Genomic DNA, 13487 nt, shown 5'->3' with positions numbered 1-13487 from the left:
TGTACTTTATTCCCCTTAATTCACACGTACTCCCCCCTTAGTTCCACGTCATTTCCCTTTATTCACCATTCCTTCATTCTCACTGTATCATTAGTTTGGCCTTACTTCCAAATTACTGCACTATTATTTCACCCTTATTTTCCCCTACTTTACCCTTATCTTAACATTACTTCTTGTTTACTTCACACTTACTTTCCACGTACTTCTCCTTTACTTCACCCTTACTTGACTCTTAAATCACCTTAATTTAGCACTATTCTCCCCTTACTTTCTTTCAGCTTCTTACAAGCAATGTGACTTTGAGGATGGTCTGTGTGATTTCTGGAGTCTGATGCCAGACAATGATTTTGATTGGTCAAGGGTGCAAGGACAGGATATGACGCAATTGACCTTTGACCACACCTTAGATTCAGGCGATGGTAATGAATAGACTAAACCTACAATTTCTGTTCTTCCTTTTTCAACCATGCTTAATTTTTTTTTCATGGTTCATCCCGATGCTAAATGTCTATTAGGCCGTTATGGTATCTCATGCATAAACATATACATGTAGTATCAGATAAATTAGAATAAGTAAGAAAAACATAATATCAGCAAATGTGATTTCCTTTGTGCGCTTACAAACACTATGCGATTAGGATAATTTTTTTAAGTTCTATTGCTGTTGTGAGTATGAAAGGGGAAGTTTAAATTTATCTTTCAAAATATAATTTAGGAGAATAGACAACAGAAAGAAGAAAACATCAATAAATATTTGAATATCAAGTTTTTGACTTGCAAGAGGAAAGAAGTATTCATTTTGAAGCTGTTAATCTTTTTGAAATGATTTGTCATGTTTCCCACCAAAGGATCTTTCCTGTATATGGACCCAACCAACCAAGCAAGTAGTGGTGATATATCACAGCTCGGAAGCTTTATTATACAGCCAGCTAATAACAACTGTAAGGTGAGGTTTAAATACTTACTTTAATTTACTCCAACGATGTTGTAGGACTAAGATTCTTCATCGATTAAAGTAGAGATGTCCACCTCTGCTCTCGTTCAGACAACAAAAATATATACAAACGCACTAACTGGTGTTGGTAGGGGTGGCAAGGGTATTGTTATACCGAGGTTTTTTACCTGACTGCTAAGAAAGCACGAATGCCTGTGAGCAAGCAACCAGGGGACCAACGGCTTAAGGTCCTCTCCGAGGGACCTGGTAATGAGGATAAATGCCTTACCAAAGGGCACTAGGGCACCACTTGGGAATCGAAACCGAAATCGAAACCCCCGCTCTACCGACTGAGCTATCGCGCCTCCCTCAATAAATATCTCAAAAATTACTTTGGAAGCACTTGAAATTCACAGGAATTCATAGGCAATCTTCTCCCAATGCTTATCAAGTCTAATGCATTCACTGAACAAGCAGTAACTACCTCTTCTGGGAGACTGTTCCACACATCTATCACTCTGTTAGCAAAGAAACACTTACACATATCAAAACATGACAATCTCTTCTGGAGCTTAAAGGGAATTTATTATGCTTGTTTTTTAAATAATATTCATGTAAATTCTATAGATAATTCCGTAATTATATATTCCGACCCTAAATATGCGGGACCACCATGAAATCATTTTCCTCCCCATATTGCTTCATATAAAATGGTGCAATGCTCTTAAAATATCATGGCTTGGGTACCATATGAAGCAAAGTTAGAATGGATTTGTATAGGGGGATGTCAGACATATAATATTTGAAAATTAGTGTATATGAGATTGCCCTGTTCGATGGACTTTTTTTGTTAAGTATATTTTATTTTTCCCCAAAATCAAAAAGCATTATAGTGCAATCAACAAAACATTTTCATTTCATGGACTTATCAGTATTAGATAATTAGAGATATCTGCAGTGTTACATAATTATTTTTATTCAGAGTGATCTTAAGTATGATTGTTATTATTTTATTAACTGTAATATCATCATTTATAGAATACATGCTGACATTGGTATTAATGATATTATTATTCAATATGAATATTATTTTTGGAGTTTTATTGCTACAAAAGAGTATCGTAATTTTAATTAATAATGTTATTCAGTTTTACTGAATATTATTGTTATTATTTACAAAGCCTTTACAATTGCATGGTAAGAATACACACTAGCTGATGGAGGAAGATAAATGAATATTGGACATATTTTCATGTCGTCTGGACATGTGTCATTATAACCTATTTTCAATTTTTTTCACCATGTGGGTGCAATATCTTTTTAGTATATAGTGCAAAAATGAAATGACATAATTCTAACTTTAATATACTACACACAGATGCGTTTTTACTACTACATGAGTGGCACCGCCAGCGGAACCTTGAATGTGTATACTCGCACTTTGATAGGAGGCCCTCTATTGTCGAGATGGTCAGACTCTGGAGATCGAGGTTTAATGTGGATGAAGCAAGTCATTACTCTCGACAGTGATGAGATCTTCCAGGTATAGGGGGGCTTTTCATGAAACGAAAGTCAGTGATTTCTCCCTGACTATTGTTAAAAGCTACTGAAATCCTTGCATCTGATTGACTCAACATGAATTAGTCAGGATGAGCATTGGCAAGATGTATCATGAAAAACTCCCAGATTTCTTCCTTTGTGTGACTCTTAATTGTAGACTATAAACCAGGTAGACTCTTGAAACAATATTGGGCACCTCTACCCATTATGAATACAATAATCTGGTTACAATTATTGTCAATGGAAAACATGTATGCATTCGGATGCTCCCCCTATATTGGGACTTTCCTGAAACCATTCGTCTCTGCTTTCTAGCACAACACATGACATTGTGTACTCTACCTGCATGTATTCTCATCATTGATTATAGCAAATATTAACATGATCATGATGGAGGCATCATAGTGTAGTGGTTCTGATTCCCATCTCTTAATTAGAGGGTCATGGGTTCAGATCCTACTGAGAGGCATCAATTACCTTCAGCAAGACATGTGTCCTTATTGTACTGCACCCAACCCAGGTGAGGTAAATTTATTAAGGACGTGGAAGGAAAATTTTCCTTGAAACAAAGTGCGCGTAACAGGTGTTTTGCTTAAGCCAGGGTAATTACGCTGTGATGCAGAATTCAGATTGAATGACCGTTAAACACTTTATAGCCAGAAAATATCATGACTGGTTAGAATTGTTATATAGTCAAGGATATGAAAGTGGGTATAGCTTGTAGAATATATGTTCACTTGGTATTTAAATGGGTTGACTATTTTGCCATGTGTATATAACACAAATCCATTGTGTATATATTCAGGTCATCTTAGAAGGGGTGAAAGGTGAAGGGTCATCAGGAGTGTTGGCCATTGATGATACGACCTTTGCTCCTGACTGCAGAGCATCATCAGGCAATCTGCCCAGTAGTACAACTGCACAACCAACTACACCTGGTAAACAGACTGAATTATCTTTTGAAATAATTTAATTATCATTTTTCAAAAAATTGTCATATTCTTCATATTCATTGTCAAAGTTAATTTTTGTCTTTTTGTGTGCTTCAATTCTTTGATTCAATTAAAAATAATTATTAATTAGTAATTCATTGTTCATTCTTTATTCAAAGTTTTGATTTTTGTTCATTAATTTTATTTTGATTCTATTAATTGTTTGTGTTATTAATTATGTTGTTTTAATTGCCCCATTCTTATTCCTTAATCGTGCAATGAAAGAAAAATTTAAGTTTAATTAATATTTTATTTCAAGATTTTTTTTTAACAATGTGACAATATCGTTCATGTGTGATAGATGATTATTCCTGAAATGGAAGATTTCAAGTTATAGGACTGATATTTTCTTAAAATTTAGTATTTGTGAAAAGAACTGAATTTATTGAACAAGCACATCAATTCTAACGAATTTAGCAATTACATTTCCCATATGGAAAGACAATTTGGGATTTTTTTTTCCTTAATAGCTGCTAGGACTTGACTCGATTTAGTTTTAGAACACAATTTTAATATTGAGTTATCAAGGAAGAATGGTAGCATTTATTTTCAGGAAAGAGAAATATGTGGTAATTTGTTAGAAGAGTATTAGAAAGAAAGATTTGTATCATATAATTATACATGTACCATGTTATTCAATTGAGTGGAAAAGGTGACATCCCTTTCAGAGGTCTGTTTCATAAAACTTGTCATAATAACAGTTAAAAGCTACTGATATCATTTAGTCTCATTGGTTGGTAGTCAATTTGCTATAGAAATCATGCATTTGTTAGCATTATACATGTACGTTTTTAAGAAACGTGATCCAGGTCACTTCCACCCCCTGGCGGATTACCTTGGCGCCACATTTGTAGAAATTATATATTATACTCAATTGAACTGCTCAAATGAATACACCATGCAGGTTGGTGTTTGAATGGGAATAAGTTAATGGTCGGGTCTTTTTGTCATCCCGTTCAGTTCCCCCTACAACTAAACGAAGAACAGAAGCACCAACGACCACATCAGGGCAAATAGAAATAACAACAGAAAAGCCAGAGGCTTCCGAGGAACCACCAGAAGACAACAGTAAGGATTAATAACGATTCTTGGTTTCTTTTTTTTTGTTCCATTGATTTCCATATGTGCGTTCCTAGATTATACAAGTGTGAGTAAATAATAAATAATAACAAAGCTATTGTATATCGCATGTGACGTCCCTATGTGCTTCTAAAGGACTTGGATATTGTTACCCTGGCTTTAGCCCTACAGCCTTTCCAAACACGGTGCAGCGTTTCAAGGAATAAATTCCTGCCGGGTTCCTATTTACCTTACCTGGGTTGAGTGCAGCACAATGTGGATTAATTTCTTGCAGAATGAAATAAGGCCATGGCTGGGATTCGAACCCACGACCCTCTGTTTCAAAATCAAAAGACTTATCCACTGAGCCACCTTTTCTTATAACTCTTTGTGTGACGTAAAGCATGAAACCATATCATAAGCATTTAGCATGCCGCATATTGAACTTGAGTAGGGTAGTTTATCATCATGTTATCGTTAATCTTCTTTTTTGTCAATCTCCCCCTAAATTCGATCTACTCTTTATTTATTATATTTCTTATATTGCAAAATTTGCAGACTCTTATTGTCATTTTTTTGTTTTTATTCAATTTGTATTATTGATATGTCATTGTAACTTCTGCCCTGTGTTAGGTTTTGTTTTTTAATCATTATTGTTTTATAGTGGTCCCATTTTCTACAAAACCCATGCATTCTCTATTAGAATTGTTCATGACCTATTATGCTAACTTTGATGTTTATATACGTCGTTTTAATATGTTTTCTTTTAAAGCTGCATTAATCATCGGTCTGTCTGTGACCTTTGGACTACTGTTCCTCATTATAGTGATAATATTACTTCTCTACTGGCGCCAAGGAAGAAGGTAATATATCTTTGTCTAATATCAGTAAAGCCCAGCTCACACTGTGCGATCCAGTACGAAGCAATATTTTGATAAATCGAAATTGGCATCAAATATGAATTTCCAAGAAGCAAATACTTTTTTTAAGTTCAGCACAATATCAGGAATAATAAAATCATAACTTTGTTTTGCGACAAGCTCTTTTGTCGGAGTTAAGTCTTAATTGGCCTCAATTAATGATGATGTCATTGCGATTAGGAATTGAATTTCATTCCTACAGGCAGGCTTAAACTAGACTGAATTTTGATATCAGTAGTCCTACCACTATTCCTATTTCTGATTGCGAAGACTTTTTCAGCTGGAATTTTCATATCAAATGTTATTACAATTTCTTTGAAAATTGGATCACAACGAATCGCATATAGTGTGATCCGGGCTTAAGTATAAAAAAAAAGCAGAGGCAGGGTGCCAGGATCCAGTGTGCTAATATGATAAGATATAAATGTAATGAACATCTACACACTGTGTGTAGCACAATATACCAGAGTGTGTGCACTGTGTGTAGCACAATGTACCAGAGTGTGTACACTGTGTAGCACAATTTACCAGAGTGTGTACACTGTGTGTAACACAATGTACCACAGTATATGCACTGTGTGTAACACGATGTACCAGAGTATGTGCACTGTGTGTAACAGGGTGTACCAGAGTGTGTGCACTGTCTGCAGCACAGTGTGAAATCATCTTCTGACTGTGAGATATGAATCTTTAAGAGTGAAATGAAATATTTTCATTTTGAATATGTGAACACTATTACAATAATGTTGTATTTGAGTATTTTAACAGTAGAATCAAATTTTCACATAAACTGCTCTATAAACACCGTATATGACTGCACTGTGAGCAATAAAATTGTAGGTTTGTCTGCAGTGTGAAATATTTCCACAATAAAGAATATTTAAACATTTTAACGGTGTAATAACATTTTCATGAAGTCATTACATGAATGTGTCCACAATGTGTATTTATTTCCACACTTTTGTGTTGAGCAGGCTCTTTTTATCTTTCAATATATGCATTAAATAAACATTAAGGCCCCTATTCTGATAGCAGGTTTAACTTAAATTCAGGTTTAAAGTTGTGGTTAAAGTATGGATAGCCAATTGTTACATAAATCACTAACAGTAGAGATATCATACTTCAGCTCATTTGGCTCTCAAATCATTCATAATTGTCTAGAAAGTATAAATAGATGATTGTCTTCACCATCGATGAATCAGGAAAGAGAACAGTAAACATAAGAAACATACAACGTAATGAAAATTTTGATATTTTTGGCTTCCCATACTTAAACCACAACTTTAAACCTAAGTTTAAGTTCAACCTGACTTTAGAATACGGACCTATGTATATGAGCACTTATTCAGTGTGGCTCACATTTTCACTTTTATGTAGTCCACTTTGTGAACATACTGTGAGCACACTGTGGATAATTATGTTCTTTCCATCAATGTAAGGCCAAAAGATTAAGCCATGATTTATGTGTGTATTCTTCTCCATCTTCTAGAGGGAAAGAGGACCTAGCAAACCTACACACTGGTATGGAAACAACTGGATATGATAAAGATTTTGGGAACGTGAATGTAAGTATGCTGAAAATCTGGGCCCCATCTTACAAACAGTTACGATGATCCAATCGATCTCATCTGTATGGATACCCATCCATACCATAATTTTTTCTACAGGAATTTGCTCAATATCCTTCGTAAACAAAGGGAATCACATTAAATCTTCAAGAGAACGATGACTTTATGAATGGACATCATATCTAGAAAATATTTTTAACAAATATGCATTTTAGATGTTGACGTTGCTGGCCGTCCATATTCGTGGATGATCGGATCGATCGCAACTCTTTGTAAGATGGGACCCTGTTAAGTAAGTTACACAGGTAAATGGGACACATCATGAAAACATTTTTATTATTTTACCTATTTGCAATTGCATTTGCATGAATCATATTACATCAATTATTATGTGTACAGACCATTAGACTCCAATTTTGCATATATGCATAATGAAATCTTGTTCTTATAGTAATGCTTATGATGATACTTATGATCATGGTTTATTACTTTATTTTTCTGTTACATATCCATGCAATTTATCCATATCATATTAAGCATGAAAATATTAACAATTATTTAGTTAACTTTATATTGTACTATGTACCAACTGATGGAAACAATATTTTCAGATGTGCAAACATAAGTATGATCATACAATTGTATTCATCCTACTGTTTTTTATATACATACAACAAATAAAATAGTAAAATACTTTGCATTGTAACTAATGTGGAAAGAATATTATCAGATATGTACAATAAATACTTGATCTAATACTTAAATCTATTTATGATTACAACATTTTACACAAACCTGAACCTCACTTTTAGTTAAACACCTAAGATTATGTTAATTATACTCAAACTTGTAATTATATATGTCCTGCTATCTATTCATATACTGACGACATGTCATACTTTGTATTGTAATACGTACCAAGCAGTGAAACAGTGTATTTAGATATTCATAAGGATTTGCTCTTCTTGAATAAACTTGTGCTTATAATATCCTGCCTTATATTTATTTATTCCATATAGTTTGCATTACAAGAGGTTGATTCAAGCATGTTTGGGGAGTTTCCAGATGACTCAATGGTAAGTATTGATAATGATAATCACAATAATATAACGATATAAGCAAAAACAATTATAACATAAATAATAATAACATTATTATTAATAATAATCGTAATATTATTATTATTACTAATAATAATAATAGTTATGTCAGATCTTTAAAAGGGTAGCCAATTCAGGCATTTTGGAAACTGTTACCCAAGTCAATTACATCGCTAAAGGGTCGATTAAATCGTGCCCAAATGCAGAAATCATTCAACTAAACTGGAAAAAATTTTGAAAAAAATCATTTTAGTGATACATTTTAAGGAAAGGATAGGGTCTCGAATGCAATTACATTCATATCTTATGATGTGATTATGGCCCTTGCAAAACAAATTTAATGAATTCATGTTGGTGATTGCCAAACCTTACACCAATTTTCACAAATGCATTATTTTTTTCATTCAATTTCAATTACAAATTCATATTATTTCCCATCTTCAACAACCAGTATATACTTTCCTCTTTCAATTATTTGCAAAGATTTATTCGAGAACTCAGAGAGTTGCCCACATTGTCATTAAACTAGTGACTAAAATGTAATTCATCTCCTTAGTATGCAATATATGTTTTTATTTTATTCGTTATGATAGCATCATATTCAATTCTTAAGGCTCTCGACTCATTTGTCATGTTTGCATTTTAACGAGAAGCACAAACTGTTAATAAATCAGTAAAACATTTATCCAAATTAAGAATAATTGTTTAAAATTATGTCGGATATATTATATTAAATAAAATAAGGGGTGCGCAGCTAATGTATTTCATGTTCCTAGGCTTACAAACTATAAAATAGAAAAGAACTGAAAGAGATCTTATTTCCTATGTATTTTTTTTTCATTCTTTCTGTAGCCTTCCGGTGCAGGAATTAATAACCCAATGTATTCATCGCCTTCAACCTTACCAATGGACGAACACACTGAGGCCTGATAATGAAGAGCGCCATCTTATGTCGAGATATAACCATTCTTTAGTATTCAGATATATATATATTAGATTATTTTACTAGGTTCAACAAGAAAAAAAATGTATTTACATTATTAAGCTTTCACAGGGAGTCTTTAACATTCCATAATTATCTGTGTTGATTAATTTAATATTGATTTGGTGTAAGCCTCTTTATCTTTATTCGAAGCAGCTAGGTATGACAATTTTCAAACACATTCCACATATAGCCTGTATTATACATGAAAAGTTTTGTGAACGCCAATGTATGGCTTGTATAGAATCCATATTAGCATTTGACGGACATTCATTTCGTATTTTTACAATAAATGTGTATTTAATATACATGTATATGTCCAAATAGTTCACATTTTAAAGAATTATAGAAACTAATTCATTTCCACAAATAACGTCCCCCCCCCTCCCACAAAAAAGCGAAGAAAAAAATATCTGTATTGTCATCATGGATATCGATATTGATATATTCTGATTGAAGACTACCGATGATAGTATTGGTCCATTCATAATCTCCTCAGCATTGGCATTTAGATTGATTTACTGTCTATAGTCGAAATGGGACAAACACTATACCTTGTCAACCTTTAATCGCAATCCAGTATCATTATTATACAAATCCGTATTCAATTATTTAAATCTATTTTTATTGTACAGAATGGTGAAATTATAATGATTTTCTGCGCTTATTCTACTGAACATTCACTTCCTTTATATTTGTACTTGCACTGCATTATTGCTTCAAGGTATGTAAGTTTTGTTGCAATGTTCATTTCTTTCCCACACAGACCGCAATACTCATTGTGATGGCGGTCTTTTGTATCCATGCAGAAGTTGATGTTTATGTTTGAAAAATAGTTTCATCTCATCTTGAAATTGTATTGTTCTTTTGATGTTAATAATGTATTTCCTTAATCCCATATGCCATCATTTTGATGCATCAATGGGTTTGAAAACTTAAGGTATAAGTGATATTTGTCGTACTAATGCCTTTTGTCTCCAAACCTCGTTCATCTACATCGTTGTTCTGTTTCATTGTTGAATTTGATGTATACTTCAGACTAATCTATGCAAACATTTATGATTTATATGTTAATGATAATGATCTTAAAAAACTTGCAATATTGTTTGTATGCAATCGTCAAGAATTCGAATGCATCAATAAGTTGTACGTCAAGGTATCAGTGATCAATGTCGCACTTATGTCTATTCTCAACAAATATTGTTCATAAATACCGTTATCCTACGTTCATTTCAATGTTATCTATTGCTTATCAATGCAAGCTGGATTAATGTTATGTTTATGATAATGATCATTAATAATTCCTCGAATTAGTTTGAATGCAAAAGTATAATATTTGATTATAATCACTTCTTTATTGAAAAAGCAGTATACAAATGAACAAAGTAAAACAATGAAAAGTAACGAGCAAAACCAGGTCCATGAACCTATACTGGTTCAAGGCAGGTTGAAATGTACGTAAAATGGTTCGCAATTCATTAAAAAAATCTAATTGGGTATTGGTGACTGGAGTCGTACCAATGTATGTACTCTTCCAATCTTTATCTTTTTTTGTTATAAACAAACTAGCTCTTCCTTGAGAAATCAATTTGATTTTTTTAAAGGGACTCGTTCCATTATTTCATCCTAAAATTACTTGCGTTTGACTCAGCTCCGAAAATGTTTTGTAAAAAGTTCGTAACAAGAAAAGCTCTCATTACAACATTTCACGAATTTATTTTCATGCATTTGATTTCCTTTACCTTCATATAATTGTTAAACCATGTGATTTATTCCACTGAGGTTTATCATTGCAACACTTCTAAAATTGGAGGTAAAGTTCAAACTCTCTGTGTACCATTGCTGTTCACGTATGGACTTCGATTTATGCCCCTTTGATTTCTAAATTATGGCTACATAAAATAAAAAAGCTCGAACAAGTATATCGAAATAAACTGTTGATAGTGTCATTTATATATTGTATGCATGTCTGCAAATTTTGACCTTATAAAATTGTTTGACAAACAAGTTTATACCACCGTGATAATATTTGTCTATAATACTTTTATACGACATTATTTTGTTACACTGTGGATGTTGATTTCAAAATGGATTCGGAGCATCAATTCTCATTATTATACTACTGTAGTATTGTGTATAGGATAACATTCCACGAACATTCCATTGCCTTTTGATATTCACATAAAGGTGCAATAAATACACCTCTTTACAATAATAGCTTTTCTTTTTCTTTTTCAAAGTCATACAATAAGTGTACGACAACTCTTCTTCATATAATACGAATATTTCAAAATGTGTTTGACATGGAAATGCCTATGTTTGCTTTATCTAAACATATTCATGAACGTTAAGTGTACGAATTTATTTTTTATGTTTTATGTGTACAAACAAACTCAACAAAGCAGTGTAAGAAAGTTTCGATTTGATCTGGTTGCTTCTAGTATTTTAGTCGTTGAAATGATAACCGTTGTTACCCAGTTGTAATTTTACCGTTAAAGTATACGTCAATAAAACGTTAATTGAAAATAAATATGTCTACTTCTAACCTGCCTACTTTATTGTGGAGAGAAATACTACTTTGAGCTCTGATTATATGAATTGAATGTAATATAAGATGATGGATGATTTTATCCAAAGATGACAGACTTTTGAAGAAGCGGATGAATCTTAAAACTTTGATTTATTATAAAATAAATAGTTTAATAAGTGACTTTAAACCATTCATTAAATTAAAAACAGTCTGTTCTTGTAAGCCCACTTTATCCCTTTCTACACACCTAAATCATAATACCTCCACACTACCCCGGCCCAGTTTTAAGCTGTGCTGTTCTCAATCTTCTGGTCTCTGGTGTCATTATATCCCCCTTACACGAGCCTTTTGTTTGTTTATTAAAGTAGAGTTTATTGTTCACGTTAGGCCGTTTTTTAGTTCAATTTTAAAGAGCTATTTTTAGTTGACTTAGTAGCTGATGGGTGAAATCGACTGAAATATATACATATAACACATACACACACACACACACACACACACACACATATATATATATATATATATATATATATATATATATATATATATATATATATATATATATATATATATATAATAATAATAATATAGGGTATTTATATTGCGCACATATCCACCTTGTTAGGTGCTCAAGGCGCTCCTATATTACCCGGCTAAGCTAGGCGTTCATAGCGCACACAGCTTTTTAAGGAATTACTTCCTACCGGTACCCATTTACCTCACCTGGGTTGAGTGCAGCACATTGTGGATCAGTTTCTTGCCGAAGGAAATTACGCCATGGCTGGGATTCGAACCCACGACCCTCTGTTTCAAATTCCGAAGACTAATCCACTGGGCCACAACGCTCCACAAAGCGTTGATATATATATATATATATATATATATATATATACAGTGCGTCCCAGAAAAAACGAAACCGAGATTAAGTGATGATTTATGTTCCCTCAAAACAATGCTTGTATTTCCATAATTTCATAAAATAAACGTGTTTTCACCGGTTTCCCACAGCAGCTATCCCATGGTAGATCGTCAACAAAACGGAGTGTCGAGTAAGTTTGAAAGCTAGCCTGTAAAACCTCTTCATTTTATGAAATTATTGAAATTCAAGCCTTATTTTAAATAACCAGAACTTTCTTATTTCTTGACCATTTTCTGTAATTGAGGTATCAAATTAAAGAGCAGATATTGAACTGTTTAAAAATGTGGTTTTCTTTTTTAAACCCAGATACAGCCCGCCGAATGACTTTTTGGTATCCCCTCTTCAAATTTTTTTTGCTCACTCATGCGTGAATGAGGAATAATTCTAAGCTTTACATTGGTAGGTCATTTGTCTATTGTATTTGTGATTAAGTTATGATAAATCATCGATAAATCTCGGTTTTGTTTTTGTGGGACGCACTGCCTTTGGGACAAATTGGTGATGCCGAAAAAATGTCTCCGCCGGGAATCGAACCCCAGCTTAGAATGACGGTGTCTTAACCACTAGACCACACCAATTATATTACTTGGTTTTGTTTTCATTATCAAATAAATGTTTGATGCCAAAATTTGGAACCCCTTTCAACCGAATCAAGCACAACGAACATTTCACGTGGTCTGTTGTCTTTCTTTCTTTCATCCGGCATCCTAACACATGAACTAGAGTTACCCCTTTGCCTGGTCCATCCACTTCTTCTCCTTTACTGATTTTCTTTCATTTTATATTGCTTTATTTTCATATATCCTATTAATATTCAATCTTTAATCTAGTTCACCCTGAATAGATAAAATATTACTAAAAAATGAAAGTTTGACCACATCTACTCGCGTACTTTAGGGCCTTCAAAAAAAAGTACTCTGAAA

At 33.1% G+C, this 13487-nt stretch overlaps 1 protein-coding gene across 1 annotated transcript in view; it reads left to right on the top strand.

Moving 5' to 3' along the window:
- LOC129263574 (MAM and LDL-receptor class A domain-containing protein 1-like) overlaps positions 1–9063 on the top strand; it is a 66558-nt gene extending 57495 nt beyond the window's left edge. The window contains exons 46-53 of the mRNA XM_064100622.1: positions 279–419; positions 849–946; positions 3300–3432; positions 4447–4554; positions 5318–5408; positions 6955–7030; positions 8053–8109; positions 8986–9063. Coding sequence (XP_063956692.1) covers positions 279–419; positions 849–946; positions 3300–3432; positions 4447–4554; positions 5318–5408; positions 6955–7030; positions 8053–8109; positions 8986–9063 — 782 coding nt within the window. The remainder of the gene's footprint in view (positions 1–278; positions 420–848; positions 947–3299; positions 3433–4446; positions 4555–5317; positions 5409–6954; positions 7031–8052; positions 8110–8985) is intronic.
- The last annotated feature ends 4424 nt before the right edge of the window (positions 9064–13487 follow it).

This window comes from Lytechinus pictus, chromosome 6 (assembly GCF_037042905.1).
Source record: "Lytechinus pictus isolate F3 Inbred chromosome 6, Lp3.0, whole genome shotgun sequence".
NCBI lineage: Eukaryota > Metazoa > Echinodermata > Echinoidea > Temnopleuroida > Toxopneustidae > Lytechinus > Lytechinus pictus.
Note: the sequence above shows the minus strand (reverse complement) of the source record. Positions and strands in the feature narration are given on the sequence as shown.